We start from the raw sequence: 16,983 nt of genomic DNA on the forward strand, positions 1-16,983 counted from the left end.
AACACTTATAGGCAGTGTACCTAATCGTACAGTAGTGTAGTTTTTAGTAAGTCCGGTTCGTTCCACAGGGAAAATCTTTAAACAAAGCTTAACGCTATATTAGTTTACTTTTATAAAAATACAAATATATATATAAGTAATATTATTATTACAAAGGGGGGTTTTTACCGTTTAATGACCGGTTTGCCGATTTTAAAACTTTAGTCACAGTTAAAACCAAATGTAATATATTAAAAATAAATACAAGACTTAAATTAAAGCGTAAAGTAAATAACGATAATGAAATTGCGATAAATATAAGTGCGATAAAATAAACTTGCGATAATTAAAAAGTACAAAAATTAAAGTGCAATTAAATACAATAACAATAAATAAAATGCGATAATTAGAAGTGCAATTAAATATAAAATAAAGGAAATAAAATATGAAATAAAATAATTATGCTTATTTAAACTTCCGTAACCATGATGTTTGACGTGTTGATTTTAGTTTTATGCCCATGGGTTAATTGTCCTTTGTCCTGGATTATTTAATATGTCCGTCTGGTTTTTATCCATAACAGTCCATCAGTCATAAATATAAAGTGCGAGTGTCCTTGTCAAATTATCCTTATACCCGAAGTTAAATATTCCAACTAATTGGGGACTTAAACTGTAACAAGGTTTTAATACTTTGTTTAATGAATACACCAGGTTATCGACTGCGTGTATACCAAGGTTTTACTACTTTGTTAACAATTACACCAATTACCCTTGAATGTAATTCACCCCTGTTTCAACAAGTCTATTAACTATTAATCCAGTTCCGTGTCCGGTAAAATGAATAATTATTGGTATTTATAGATATCCCGCCCACCGTACCCAGTCAAGCGTATGTGATTATATATAAATACGTCGAATTATAAGTTTGTATATTAAATTAACAAGGTATTGTTTAGTTAATATAAAACCCATTAATAGCCCATAGTCTAATTTCCACAAGTGTCGTTCTTTTATCCAAACTCCAATTATGGTACAAGGCCCAATTACCCAATTTTAGTAATTAGCCCAACATCATGATTACCTCGGATTAAATAAGCATAATAATAACTTAGCTACGAGACATTAATGTAAAAAGGTTGAACATAACTTACAATGATTAAAAATAGCGTAGCGTTACACGGACATAATTTCGACTTACACCCTTACAACATTCGCTAACATACCCTTATTATTAGGATTAAAATTAAAATATAAATTATAAATATAAATATAATGTATATAGATGGATGGATATATTGGATAAAAAATTGATCAGAATTCGTTGGGATTTATAGGGAGTTTCAGTTTTTGGGGCTCCGCGACTCGCAGCCCATTCCTTCTTCAAACTCCGCGAGTCGCGGAGATCGTTTTCACAGCTCACCCACATTTGGCTCTTTGTTTGCCGACGATTTATTTTATAAATATATATATATATATATATATATATATATATATATATATATATATATATATATATATATATATATATATATATATATATATATATATATATATATAATTAATATAATTAATTATATATTATATTATATTTATATACATAGTTAACTTGTAATTTTTAGTCCGTTGCGTCGAGCGTTGAGAGTTGACTCTGGTCCCGGTTCCGGATTTTCGAACGTCCTTGTGTACAATTTAATATCTTGTACTTTGCGTTTTGAATCTTGTACTCTTGTAATTTCGAGACGTTTCTTATCAATAATTGGAACCTCTTTGATTGTATTTTGTACTTTTGAGCTTTTTGGTCGTTTGCGTCTTCAATTCGTCGAATCTGTCTTTTGTCTTCACCTTTTAATATTTAAACGAATATCACTTGTAAATAGAACAATTGCAACTAAAAGCTTGTCTTTCTTGGGGAATAATGCTATGAAATATATGTTCGTTTTTTGCATTATCAGACCAGCGCATATACAAGCTTTTCTATTGGTGAGTAGTTTACTTCGCTTGATGTCAGCGTCTTGCTTACGAAGTAGACTGGCATTTGCGTCTGAGAAAAACCTCAGTCGTTAAATTTCTGCGATATAAATAAAGCATGTAAATTAATGGATTACCTTTCCGCGATCCGCGATGAGGACTGAGCTGACAGCTTCCTTCGATGCCGCGAGGTACAGCGTTAGCGTTTCTCCAGATACTGGCGCAGTAAGTGTTGGTAATTCTGCAAGCACCTTTTTCATCTCCTGAAAGGCTGATTCTGCTTCCTGAGTCTATACGAAGTCTTTTTTCTTCAAACAATTTTTCAAAGTATTGAAGAATGGTAACTGTTGTTCTGCGGCTTTCGATAGAAACCGTGTGATAGCCGCAAGCTTCCCCGTTAGACTCTGCACATCTTTCTTTGTCTTCGGAGATGGCAAATTATCAATGGATTCAATCTTTTTGGGATTGGCCTTGATACCCCGCGCTGTCACCACATGACCTAAAAACTTGCCTTCCTCTTCCCCAAAACTACATTTAAGCGGGTTAAGCTTCATGTTGATCCTGCGCAGAGATGCAAACGTTTCCAGGATGTCCGCGAGCATGTCTTCTTCGGTGTTACTTTTAATTACCAAGTTGTCGACGTACGCTTCAAGATTTCTACCGATTTGGTGCTTGAATGCTGCGTCAATTACACGCTGATAGGTCGCGCCCGCATTCTTTAAACCGAAAGGCATCTTCGTGTAACAATAAATACCCTGCGGCGTATGAAAAGCAGTCTTGTCCTCATCTTCCGCAGCCATTAAGATTTGGTGATAACCCTTGTATGCGTCCAAAAAACACTTGTACCTAAATCCCGACAGTGATTCTACCTTCCAGTCTATCTCCGGGAGAGGGTAGTTGTCCTTAGGACATGCCTTATTAATGTCTTTGAAATCAACGCACATTCGCCAGTTACCGTCAGCCTTTTTTACCAACACAGGATTTGCAACCCATGTCTGATAACACACTTCCCGCAGAATGTTTGCTTTGACAAGGTTGTCCACCTCTGCGCACCACCAATCACTGCGGTCTATGGCCATATGCCGCTTCTTTTGCCTAACGGGTGTCAATGATGGATTAACGTTTAACTTATGTTCCGCAATATCCCGCAGAACCCCGGTCATGTCTGACTCGCGCCATGCGAAAATATCTGCGTTAGCTGACAGTATTCCATGCAACTTGCCCTTCGTTTCGACTGACAAGCCTGCGCCGATTTTAATTCGCTTATCCGGATGCAAGCGGTTTGCTATTACTGCACAGTTTGCAAGTTGCTCTCCTACGCTAGGAGCGCTTACAGACGCGACAGAGCCAAACAGCTCGGTTGCTTGATGTGACGCAACTGTGGCAACGTCTCCTACTGTGGGAAACTTAATCAAACCATGCACTACCGATGGGATGATGTTGAAACGCCGTATGAAGTTTCTCCCTAGCAGTGCGTTATATCGTGAAGTTGAACGAACCACATAAAAATCGACCAATTCATGCCTGATCATCTGCGGGTTCCTGTCATCCGCAAGCTCTATCATTAATTCTATTCGGCCTAGCGGCCACGAGTTTTCTCCGGAAAACCCTGATAGCGTAATATCAGGCTGGCGTAACTGCGCTTTGACTTCTGCCGGAAGGAAACGATAACAATGCTCATACAAAATATCGACACCGCTGCCAGTGTCAACATGCATGCGCTTAACCTGGATTCCGCAATCAGGGATGCGACACTTGATGATAATGGGCTCATTAATAGAATCAATTGACATTACAGGAGGGAAAGTGATTGGGAGAAGCTCCCAATCCTGGTGATCATTGTACTTTATCCGCTGGCTGATTTTCTCTGCGTCAACCATGTTAATGGTTAAGTCGGCATTTTTCGTTTTGTCAACTTTCTGCCACGCGAAAGTCTTAGACTTCGAAGCCTCTTCTGCGGCCTTTCCCTTATCCTTTTTAGGTGGTTTTAGATGATCCAATTTGCCTGCGCGAAGCGCTTCCAGAACCCGTTCCATCAAGTTTTTACACCGATTGGTGTCGTGACCATAATCGTCATGAAATTCACAATACTTTATTTTGTCCCGCTTGCCAAATTCTGTAAGCGGAGTTGGAACCGCGAAGGTCGCGCATACTGGCTCCGTTGCCAAAATTTTCTTGGGCGTTTTGGACAAACTTTTGAGCAGCGCATAGTTCTGATTATTGATGCCGCGCTGATTATTGTTTCGATAATTGATACTTGATTTCCCTTTATCATTCCTGATAGGACCACCGCTAGGATACCTTCCGCGAGAGTTGTTACCACGATTTTGATCGCGCGAACGATCATCATCGTCCTTCCTCTCATTGCGTGAGCTAGCTGTTGGGATGTCATTATCTTCGCCACTCCGCATATAGTCGTGGCATTCATTAAGCGCCTCAGCATAAGTTGTTGGGACTGTATGGCGCAGACGCCTTACCAGTGTTGGATGACGTTCTGAGTTTATACCATGTATGAGTCCGGAAATCTGTTGCTCTGGTTTGAGATCTGGTATACGCAGGCACTCATTAGTATACCTTGTGAGAAATTCGCCCAAAGATTCCTTGGACTTCTGCACGATGTCATGGCATTCAATGTGAGTGCGCTTGCGTGGTCTCTGATTCTGATATTGCAGCAAAAACTTTGTCCGAAGATCCATAAACCCGGCAATACTACCCGCCGACAGCTTATTAAATCACTCACGAGCAATACCCTGTAGTGTCATAGGAAATATCTGACACGCAACCGGATCCACCCAGCCTTGAGTGCGCATTGCACCTTCGAAACGCTGTAAAAAATCATCTGGATCGGTCGGGCCATTGTAAGTACCCAACGTGCTAGGTATCTTTGGTGCTGATGGAAACGGATATGCGGATATATGCGGAGGAAACTTGTCAAAGGTAGTCGGTAGCTCGAAGGGTGGTTTAACAGGATCCCCTTTCAAGTTTGCAAAGAAACGCTTCATCATGTCCTGAACAAAGTCAGGTTGTGAAAATAAGTGAACCATATCAGGAGGTGCGGCCTGCATGAATTGACTTGCAAGATTTGCCTGCCCTTGAACATTTTGCCAAGGTTGACCCTGCGTCTGCGGATATAACCAAGGCTGCTGCGTTGGAAAAGAAGGATAACTTGAAGACGCAGAGTACACAGGTGGATGTAAAGGAAGCGAAACCTGTGGCGCAGATATCTGCGAAACTTGAGGATACACACTTAAAAGCCCAACTGTATGCGTTGTGCTTTGCTGATGCGCTGTTATCGGCGCCCAATGAGAGTTTGCATCTGGGATGACACCAAATCCCCAACTATTAAGTAACGCCTGCGCATCCGCAGGAGTTAAAAATTGTGAAACTGGGCGCGGTGGTTGCCAAGGTTGCAACGGTGTAAATGACGAATTCTGCTGAATGCTCTGCGTATGCAGAGGTATTGAAACAGTGGTACTGTAAATAGGTACCTGGCCGCAGCAAACCACATGCGGCCCCGTTGTTCCACCGCTAGTGCCTGCAAAGATGACCCTTGGATCCACTGACGAAAAGTCCAGCCGCGTGGTTGTGACTGGTGAGTTTGCTCTTGGCGGTGTTACCCCGTCTGAATATATCGGCTTGTACCTCTGAAAGGGTTCGCCGGATATAGGTGGAGGGTACATCGTGTACCCCGCCTGAATAGCGGCCCCCGTAGTCATAACCGGTGTCTGTTGACTACCAGACGGTGCGTTCTGAACATCTGTTTGGGTATGTTCCGATGATTCCTCGGAAGTCATGATACTGTTAAAGAAAAAATTCAAAAATTTTGTAAATAACGAGTCATATAATTCAAAACCTTAAAAGAAAAAGCAATTAAACAGACTTGAATTAATTCGACTCTCAACGAGAGCACCACTTGATCATGCATATTTTAACCGTGGGGTTTAATATGCCTGCTCAATACATAAAGAGGGGTTTAAGGATCTTAGAACGTGGCTCTCCGGTCCGGCTACCGTGAATAACCCTGGCCGACATGATGATGTCGGCGGGGTGGCCAAGTGATTAAGTCCACCTCCGATAACGGTCGTCGATCAAGAGGCCCCAAATAAGGTCGTAGGTACTAGCTTACAAAAGACTAATATGTTAACCTTGAAAAAATGTTGAATGATGCTGTTTTACATAATGTGTATCGTATGTGATGGTTACGTAATGTGCCGTGTCCGGTGAATGATGATTAGGGTTTGTATTTATAGGCAAACCCTAATTCTAGAACCGTCCCAGATCATGATAATCTCATCCATAACTGACTCCCCCGAATCACGGATATAATTATGGAAAAGATATTTACTTGACAGCTAAGCAACCGCTGTACCGAGAACAAAGGAATCAGATACAATCCGCATACCGCATAGCGCACACAAGCACACGCCTACGCACACTATTAAGCGCCCGCATGCATATGAGGTGCGCATGCGGGTTGCGGTATCATTAGTCATTTACATAACATACACGTAATATTTAGAAACAAGATTACATTATATCAATCTTCGACAGCGGGATACCACCAACCACCTACAACCTCCGTCGCTTCGTCCCCTCCTTTCGCCGCCTTCAACTCTCCGCCTAAAACATCAGAGTTCGAATATTGCATGCAGTACTCCATATATGGTTTTTGTTTACAGTTTAGTTTGTTCGTATGTAATTGTAGACGCTCACAACTTAAATCGAGTATGCTAGATCAAAGTGAGTAGTAGATTTTAACTAGATCTTAAGATCTGCGAGTGAATGTAACTGTGTTAAAAAGAAACTGACGAGAATCACCAATTTGTCTCCGACGACCGCCATCAAATCTATTAGTGGTCTTACATCGTGTTCCATTTCACCGGATAATTGATAGTCGAAACTCTTTACACAATCTTTGTGATTTTAAGCCGATATCAGTGAACTTTGTAGACGATATGTTTGGGGTTTATTGGTGGGTTTCGGTTTACCAATGCTGGGTTCCATCTTTTAATGACACCGAAGGCCGTAAAAATGATCCACCGTCGTTTATTTTATTCGACAAATACTCAAACACAACTAACTACGTAATATTGAAAAAATTGAAGATATTGAATAAATTAGAGAAACTGAAAGAAATTAAAATTATAGTTGATAGCGGCCAAAGCTATAAATTTATTCTCAAATCCCATGCTTGTTGTAACTATTAATAAGGGTGTAATCTGAAAACGGTTCGTAATTTATTAGCAGATAAAAAGCTATTAATAATTTCAATAGATACAATTTTGTTTTTGTTATTTGTGGGTAATAATTTGGAAATAGATTTTTCATTTAGAGTTGTTAATTTGGAGTTTGTTTTAATATAATTTTCACGATGAAAAAATATTAGATTAGGGTTTATGTTTTATGGTATCGTTAAAGATGGAAATGAATGGAGGGTGTGTGAAACGATAAAAGAAAATGTGAAATGACATTATTATCCTCATGTGGCAGACACATGATGTAATTTAACGAGATTTGTAACGATTGTTAGTGAGAAGGATTAATTGTGTAACTAGTGCAAAGTTATGTGAGTAACTACGTCAAAGAAAGGATAGGTGAGACTATGTGCAATTGTAAACAAACTTGAGAGACTAGTTCCGTAAATTTTTCTTTTATAAATAAGACCAAACATAACTCATGTCCATTGTCCCCACCACCAAAATCTTTTCATTCCATAATTTAGAAACAAGCACTTGACCCAATTTTTGACCGATTAATGGATTCTTGCTTCCGATCCTTCACCAAAATTTCAATTTCCACCATTGTTCTTGCAATCTTTTTTTCTTCCTTTAGTTTCACATGCACAGGTTTGAGCTTCTATTTAACTTTGGGTTAATTAAAGCTTCTAATTGCATGCCATGCTGAATATATATTGATTCTGGGGTTTGGTTAATTAGAATTGATCTTAGTTCTTTTATCATGATCCTTGAAAAAGTAGTCTACTTGCCTTTCTAAAAAAAAAAAGTAGTCTACTTTACTGATGGGTGTGAAAGATTTTAACATTAGGTGAATCGGATATTGATGGGTTGCAAAATAAATAAAAGGTTTATATATTATGTAGTGTTTGAGAATTGAGAATAGTATTGAAGGTTTAAGAAAACGGTGATCATGTTTTGGTATTACATGCTTCGAGTCTTGATTGCTTTGATGATCAAGTTCAACCGAAAAACGATACATCATGCATGTTTGTTTTATACTCATATAGTCGTAATAAAAATATAAATTTGTTTATGTATATGTATATGGTGGCAGGATTAAGAGGAAAGTAACCAATCGGGGGGAAGCGGGGGGAAGCAAAAACTTTTTTTTTTCTTCGTTTTTTAAAAAACTTTATTCACGAACATTATAGATGGGATGAAAATATGAACATTTAGTAGAGACACTTTGTGATAAATGTTTTTATTTTGGCGGGAAAACGCTCGAAGAAGTAATATATAACAATTATCGTATTTTTCCACCGTATGTTGATGTTTTAGCTATTGGGGTTTAGATATTAGGGTTTAGATATTAGGGTTTATAGGGTTTAGATATTAGGGTTTAGAAATTTAGGGTTTAGAAATTTAGGGTTTTAGGGTTTAGATTTAGGGTTTTGATTGAGTTTTTAACACGAACGGTTTAGAGTATAGGGTTTAGGGTTTGGTATTTTGGGTTTATGGAATAAACCCAAAACACCAAACCCTAAACCCTAAACTCTAAATCGGGCTAAATTTTACTTCACAAAACATGAAGAAAAAAAACGTTCATATTCTTCACGAACAATATTATCTTGAATGTTATTTTTTTCGATCGTTTTCCTGCCTAAATAATAACATTCATCACGAAGTGTCTCTTTTAAATGTTCATATTTTCGTGTGATCTTGATGCCGGAAAAAAAAATTCCAAAAAAAGCGATTTTTTTTTTTTTTTTTTGCTTCCCCCGATTGGTTACTTCTCCATTGATGTATATTGCATATCTAATGGTTTGGAATTTAGTAAAAAAAAGGACTTATTTTTTCCCCGTATGGAATCTTCATTTAAATTCTATATTGACCTACTCATATATATATATATATATATATATATATATATATATATATATATATATATATATATATATATATATATATATATATATATTAATGTAGCTTACTAAAGATTGATGTGTACCACTACCTGTCGAGAATAAACCTCCCAGTACCTTGTTTCTAGATTACAAACAACATAATATAATGTTTTTGTGTAAAAAAGATGAAAAAAATTGTTATATTAATGGTCAGTGCATAACTGTGTGCTTGGGTCGAAATCGTGAATCTGCCACTATCTTGGTGTGTCCGAACATACTCTACATATTTATAAATATAAACCAAGATTAAACAAAACAATTGGGGCAATTTTCTTAAATTTTTTTTTTTTTTTTTTAAAGGCAAGTTTGCATCAGTCCGGACCGAAGCCTAGTCATCATTTGCACACACACACGCGCTTTCGGGCAGGAAACCCGAACCACACTCTGAGGATCCGACCCTTAAACCATACCAAGGGGCAGGCGGGCCGGATCTTAGTCTCGGAGCGGGTCGGTAAAACCTTCCCTTTGGGCCACCTTTAAGGAATATATTTCAATTGCTAGAGCGGGTGACGAGGCTCGAACCCGAGACCTCTGGCCCTGCGAGTACACAAGTGTAACCACGGTACCATTGAAGCAATGCTTCGTTGGTATTTTCTTAAATTATTACTTGATGAAAATATGCCATTTACAAACCGATCTAAGTCTACTAATTGTATAACAATATAATAACTCCTAAGCTCCTGATTATATGATAACACTATCCAGTGGCGGATCCAGTTTTTTTTTTTTTTTTTTTTTTTTTTTTTTTTTTTTTTTTTTGTAGAGAGCAAAAAATTTATTAGAATTATCTATGACCCATGTTGGTCTCGAACTGGCGACCTTACAATTAAATCACTAAGCACAAACTAACTTAAGGGCGCTATTTGGGCGAAATTTTTACATTTTTACTTCAGAAACGATTGCATTTTTCTATTTAAGACTTTAATTAATGTATCACTATGGATTATTTATCAATCTTGTTATCTTGTTTCACTTGCAGAAGCCTACGATGCACTTGACCCAACTGGAAATATAACAATTAAGTGGGATATCATTAGTTGGACTCCAGATGGATATGTAGTAAGTATCAATAACTTAAGGAAACCACCGAAGCATAGCTTGAGTGGTAGAAGCTCTCAGTGTGGGCGGGCCCCTTGTCCTTAAACGTGTAGGCGGGGGTTCGATTCCTGGAGGGGGGAGGTTTTCCCAAGGACCCCTGTACGCAGTTTCATGTTGGGCTTCGTACAGTGGCCCGTTGATGTGGTTCGGTCCAAAGCACCTGTTTCAGGGTGTGAAGGGTTTCCTCCTAGCGTGTGTAAAAAAGCAAATGATGAGTGTCGTTGAAAGAAATGATACGCTGATGCCATTAAGCCGTTCGAAAAAAAAAATCAATAACTTAAGGTTATGTTGTCTTAAGTTTTTTAACTTTTAAATATGTATTGAAGTTTTTCTTTTCTTAAGGCTAAAAGTGTATGTTTGACTTACTAATTGGTTTCATAATACGTGTAGGCCGTTGTTACTATGTATAACTTCCAACAATATCGTCATATTTCATCTCCGGGGTGGACATTAGGGTGGACTTGGGCTAAGAAAGAGGTGATATGGAGCATGATGGGCGGTGAAGCGACCGAACAAGGAGATTGCTCAAGATACCAAATTTCACCTCCACATAGCTGCATGAAAACACCTTCCATTGTTGACTTACTACCCGGGACTCCTTACGATCAGCAGATAGCAAATTGCTGCAAAGGTGGAGTTCTCAATTCATGGGCCCAAGAGCCCAACAACCATGCTAGTTCATTTCAGCTAAGTGTTGGTGCTGCCGGAACTAGTAATTGGACAGTTGAACCACCCAAGAACTTCACATTACTCTCACCTGGCCCCGGGTATACATGTGGACCAGCTGTAGTTGGTGAACCATCCAAGTTTCTAAGTCCTGATGGAAGAAGAGTTACTCAAGTATGGAGTAAGTACTCTATAACAGTACCAAAAAACTTTCATTTTTGAAGCTTCCATTATTTTTACACTTTAAAGTGTTAATAACTTCACATATTTTTGACACAAGTTTTTACACTTAAAAGCATTAAAAAAGAAAACCCAATAACACTTAAAAGTGTTAAAAATTTAATATCATTTAAGAATTTCGACGCTAATTTTTCACGCTTCTAACCTATATTCACACTTTTAAGCGTGAAAAACACATTTAGAAAGTGTCAAAAACTACAAGCTTAGTTCTAGTACTGTAATCAAACTTGTGGTAGTAACAATGTGAAATTACAGTATTGTCCTCAAAGATTTATAATCAGTGCTTATGTTTTTGCAGTGACATGGAATGTTACATGTACATATTCACAATTTTTGTCTCAGAGAACGCCTAGTTGTTGTGTTTCTATATCAGCATTCTACAATGATACCGTTATACCATGCCCCACATGCACTTGTGGATGCCAAGACAATGCAACTCACCCTGGAAGTTGCGTAAAGTATGCTTTCATTGTTCCATTTTCGATATGTTATGTGCTTTCAAGAAAAGAAAAATTGAACTTATTTATGGGTGTTCTTCATTTGATATGAGAGGGAAAGAAAGCAGAATGCTTTATTACATTTCGTTAGGTTTCTAGCAAGATAAAACACTTCCCATTGTCCATCGTTGCAAACAGCGGTTGCAGCTGCCGTTTTGGCTGCATTAATGCAGCTGTTTGGTGGACTAGTCCATCATGTTTCGTCTAAAAATATCTAATTAATCGGTCAATGCTGAAACGTGAGGTGAAAGTCTGGTCAAAGTCACTCAACATTGGTCAAAAGTCAACTTTTTGTTTGTTCTTGTTATTGTGTAAGCCAAAATTTCAAGTCCATTTAAAAACTCCATAATTATATTTATATTTATAAATAAAACATTATAAAAAATCTATCTATAATACTATTATTTAAGGAAATTTCTAATTACAGTCCTAACGGTTGTCATTAAATAATTTGGACATGTAAGTAAGTTTTGTTTATAAATTTTAATAATCACTTAGAAAATTCCATTATTTAAACTAACGCAATGTTATCTTATCTTTAAATCATTTATTGTTAACATATTTATGTTTAAAATATTTAGGTTTGAAATACTTATAATTAATATATTTATATTTAAAAGTCACAGTTCGTCAATGTACGCCGTCTCGACTCATCTCGACATACTTGACTTTTCAAATTCTTGACCCTCGTCTCCATCTCGCGTCTTTTTCAACCTTGCCAGAAAATAGAAACAGACATTTTCTGTAACTAAACACACCCATATTTAAATCCATCTCTTTCTAAATCTAATCTTGATTTGTTTCTAATTTTTTTCCATTTTGAATATTTACCATAATGTACAATTTCTTGTTTTGCAGCCCTCACTCACCCTATCTAGCCTCGGTTGTTAATAGTCCTAGTAAGAACAGCATAACACCGCTTGTGCAATGCACGAAACACATGTGCCCGATTCGTGTTCATTGGCACGTGAAGCTTAACTACAAGGGTTACTGGCGGGCAAAGGTCACAATTACTAACTTCAATTACCGGATGAATTACTCAGAGTGGAATTTAGTCATCCAACATCCTAACTTTGATAGCCTTACTCAAGTTTCTAGCTTTAACTACAAGCCATTGACTCCCTACTCTTCTATAAGTAAGTGATCATTTTCTTAATGTTCACCTAAAACATAATTTTATCTAATGGTGATTTGTTGCTTAATTTTATTTGCAGATGATACTGCTATGCTATGGGGAGTTAAGTTCTACAATGATTATCTTAACCAAGCTGGACCATATGGGAATGTTCAATCAGATTTACTTTTCCAAAAGAATAAATCGACTTTTACGTTTGAAAAGGGATGGGCGTTTCCACGCAGAGTTTATTTCAATGGCGACAATTGTGTTATGCCGCCACCAGACGCCTACCCGCATCTCCCAAATGCTAGTTCTCGTGTAAAAATCTCTATACTAGCTCTCTTGATGATGATATATTTCGCTTTTTTTGTTTCTTGTTGAGTAAGTACCACACATGTTGAGCAAATATTATCAATTGTAAAAATCATTTTGTATTGGATCCAATGATCCATAGAGCTGCTATTGATTATAATTGTATAATTGTATATCTATTGTATGTATTTATGATGATCTTTTTGTTTGCAATGTATCCATAGAGCTGCAATTGATTTTGATCATGAATTATACTACGATTAATTGCATTGAATTAATTTGTATTGAATTTCTACGATTAATTAGAAAGAGCAAATTAAAACTTTTCTTCACGGATTCTACAAATGAATATTAACAAGTTTTAGGGTCACCGGCGCTTCGTTCGATTGAAATGCGATCATGTAAGTGCTCGGCGATTTTTGTAAAGATTCGAAACCCACGACCCTCCTGTGCGCATAACCATCCATACGATGTATTCTCAATTTTTTTTTTCAACAAAAATGAATGGAAAAGAAAGGGGATGTGAGTGTTTTACTGTCCTTCTCAATCCGTTCAAATATGGGCGGAAAAGATTGTTAACTAAATATTAATGTACTATCTTTTCTAATCCTCTACTCTCCTCTCTTTTTCGCTTAAAATAAAAATTCGAGAATCACTATTATTTATCAATCCGTGTACTATCTTTTCTAATCCTCTACTCTCCTATCTTTTCCGCTTAAAATAAAAATTCGAGAATCACTATTATTTATCAATCCGTCTATTTCCTTTCCTTTCCATTTAAAAAATCTCAAGAATGCAGCGTTAATGATTTTGTGTTTTAATCCGTCATTGAGTTTTGAACCCACAACCACTAGATTGATATGCATTTCCATGACCACTTCTCTAAGAATGTTTTAATTTTATAATTACGACATTTATTAGTTATGGTTTAAAAAAACGTTATTTCAAAGTCAATTGTAAATGTTCTTGATTAGTAAAATTACTATTACGAATTATATATACTAGGTTTATTGCCCGTGCGTTGCACGAAGAGGATAACGGTTGATGTGTTACGTTCGGTTGTGCCATGGCTTGAAGGCTGGGTCCAGGAGGGTGTGGTTTTTGCTGTAAAAGTGGAGGTTTTGTTGCAAGGCGGTTAAACGTGCAACATTGTGCTAGAGATTTTATCCAAAAATGTAGTGGACAAAGTAAAATATAAATGAACCAATTATTAAGTCGAGTCCGTACACATACACATACACATGAGTAAACATAACTGTAAAATGAAAATTTGCAAGGAAGATCCATGAACTGAGCATTATGTTGCAGCATTGTTGTATTCATAAGTAGGTGACTCCAATGATCAGGCGGTGGGTACTTTCCTGGCTGTTCAAAAGGAGCTGACCTGCAGTTGAGCGACTTGTTAAAACTACAATGTATGCAAGTGAATGAAATATTGTGTGAAGATGAAAAGTAATAAAATTCAGGCTAAGGGCCAGACAAAGAGTCACCTTCATCCCATGCCCATTTTACATATTGAGTTTTTCCACCATAAGCTTGTATGTTATTAACTAAGCTAAACAAAAGTCTTACTCCAACTTGTCTCCCTTCTGCAATCATGTAAATCTAATGCCTGCAATGATTCCCATTTTATGAAATTAATCAGGTGACTTTTCTACAATGGATGAAGTCTGTATCACAGTTATTGTATGTATCACAGTTATTGTATCATGAATTCCGAAATGAATGGAAACTTACATTACTACCCGACACATAAGATATAGCGACTATATACTTTAAAAAAAAAGTTGCATAAAGAATGCTATAAGTAATGCTAACAGTAAAAAGATTTAGAATCAGTATACAAAAGTCATTATCTTGAATCTACCCCTATCAATAATGATAACATCCATAAAAAATTACACTATCTTCCAACATACAAAATCACAATTGTAAACAGATTAGCAGGGTCTTTATACCTTGAATGTCAGCACATTGTTAACATTTATGAAAATAGATGAAAGTGTACCTTATGTAAAAGGAAGTAACGGGCCGGATATAATTTGCATTGTGCCTGTTAACACGGAGGCGCGGGTTTCCTGCAAAAGGTTTTTTAGTTAAAAATATAAGGTATGGGAAATCGGCATTCCAGCACCAGTTAGGTTCCGAGTTTTTAGAATTATAGTGTGTGAATGTTGTGTGTAAGGAGGTTACTGCTAATTAGGGTTAAGAAAAATAAAGTGATAATATTCAATTAAAATCGAAATTATAAGTAGGCTTAAGTGTTACCGTTATAGTTGGTGGTTTAAGTTGTTGAACGTTTCCTTGTATACGATATTTCTTGTGTGGTCCTTTAAACAATCAGAACTGTCATCCATCATCACGATTTTCAGGCCATCGGGGTCGGTTACGCGTGAGAGAGCTACATACAATTGACCGTGGCTGAATACAGGTTTAGGGAGGTATAGGCCTACTAATTTCAACGATTGCCCTTGACTTTTGTTTATCGTCATCGCATAACATGGCCGCACTGGGAACTGGATTCGCTGCATGACAAAGGGCCATTTTTTTTCTGTTGTAGGACGGGATTTCTTGTATGTTTGGGTTTGTTGTTCCTTTCTGCGTACCACATCGTAGCGTCACAGTTACGGCATTTATGGGCTGGAGGTCCTTGGTAATAGTAAGACACGGGTGTACCTAAAAGAATGAGCAAACAAAGTTTTAGGTTATCAAGTAAGTGGACAAAGTGTGCCAAATGGGCTGTAACGCTGAAACACCCAAAACCCACTACTTAAATACTCACTAAAAGTGGGTTGTGCATTCAATAAGTGGTTAGAGGGGCGAATATGAACCTGATGAATTTAGTGCGCTTTGCAAAGTAGGTTTACCATGCCGCGGTTTCTGTGTACCTAATCTACCTGTTGAAGAAGAAATATTAGAGTTTATGAATGAGACCACATAATAGGAGAAGGGAAATGTTATGTAACATGTGTCTTACTTGTTGGTCTACTTGTATGGGCCTGGCGATCGCTGTTTAAAAGAAGATTTCCTGTCATATGAGGTCTGTGAGTGTCATGTGTGTAATTGACAAACAAAAGCAGGCTGATAAAAATATAATATTGAATAATAGCAGATGCAATACCTGGCTCGAGGGTTGTTTCATTTAACTTCAATCCACAAAACATCCGTGTTCTGCCATCAGTTGTAGGAAAAGGTTCTGAGTAAAATGTTATAGGACCACTGCATAAGTCTGGAAAGGAGACATTCTGAAAACGGCCTGCTATTTCAATTTTTGAAAAGTAAGTAGAGGTAATAGACTTATATACAGATATATATACATGAATCTGTGTATGTATACATCTATAAACATACATATATGTAAGCTCACATATATATAGGTTAAGACACTTGTTTATATATCTAAATAGTTATATATACATTTACATATATAAATATAGAGTTATGTATATGTATCTGTATGCCGGTATATATATGTATGCACAAAACATCCGTGTATATGTATCTGGCATAGGAGGTCTGTGAGGGTCATGTATGTAACTGACAGATAACAGAAGGCTGATAATTATATAACATTGAGTTAGAGCAGATGCGATACCTGGCCTAAGGGGTGTTTCATTTAACTTCAATCCACAAAACGTCCGTGTTCTACCATCAGCTGTAGGGACAGTGGTTGAGTCAAATGTCAAAGGACCATTGAGGAAGTCTGCAAGGGATACATTCTGAAAACTATCTGCTATTTCAATTTTTAAAAAGTAAGTCAAGGTAAATTTAGGAAACTATATGAACATAAGCATAAACATAAGCATGAAAACAACAAATGACGTACCTTTGGGAATGTTGGTGGAAGATGATGTAATATCAGGTCTAGCCATATTAAATGGATGTTTTTGGGGTTGGCGCTTGCCTTTTTTTTGGGCAGGCTCAAGTATATAGGCTGATGAAGTAGATGAGGGTCTTATAAAG

General features: G+C 37.1%; 1 protein-coding gene across 2 annotated transcripts; it reads left to right on the forward strand.

The window, feature by feature from the left end:
- Positions 1-3,401: 3,401 nt before the first annotated feature.
- Positions 3,402-13,114, forward strand: LOC139866339 (protein COBRA-like). 2 transcript variants are annotated; one of them, XM_071854556.1, is made up of 7 exons: positions 3,402-3,424; positions 7,114-7,145; positions 10,073-10,149; positions 10,579-11,035; positions 11,393-11,552; positions 12,450-12,727; positions 12,806-13,114. In XM_071854556.1, exons 1-7 carry the CDS (start codon positions 3,402-3,404, stop codon positions 13,087-13,089), a joined length of 1,311 nt encoding a protein of 436 aa, XP_071710657.1. In that variant the 3' UTR covers positions 13,090-13,114. The 2 variants fall into 2 exon arrangements, with proteins under 2 accessions (XP_071710657.1, XP_071710656.1); XM_071854555.1 differs by lacking the exons at positions 3,402-3,424; positions 7,114-7,145 and adding an exon at positions 7,705-7,795 and having other exon boundaries at positions 10,070-10,149.
- Positions 13,115-16,983: the final 3,869 nt, after the last annotated feature.

This window comes from Rutidosis leptorrhynchoides, chromosome 9 (genome assembly GCF_046630445.1).
Source record: "Rutidosis leptorrhynchoides isolate AG116_Rl617_1_P2 chromosome 9, CSIRO_AGI_Rlap_v1, whole genome shotgun sequence".
Taxonomy (NCBI): Eukaryota; Viridiplantae; Streptophyta; class Magnoliopsida; order Asterales; family Asteraceae; genus Rutidosis; species Rutidosis leptorrhynchoides.

Bases quoted from the DNA above. Each gene is read 5' to 3' on its own strand.
- LOC139866339 (XM_071854555.1), top strand. From the start codon at position 7,705: ATGGATTCTTGCTTCCGATCCTTCACCAAAATTTCAATTTCCACCATT. The intron at 7,796-10,069 runs GTTTGAGCTTCT...TTTCACTTGCAG, and splicing joins CTTTAGTTTCACATGCACAG to AAGCCTACGATGCACTTGAC. The intron at 12,728-12,805 runs GTAAGTGATCAT...TTTTATTTGCAG, and splicing joins GACTCCCTACTCTTCTATAA to ATGATACTGCTATGCTATGG.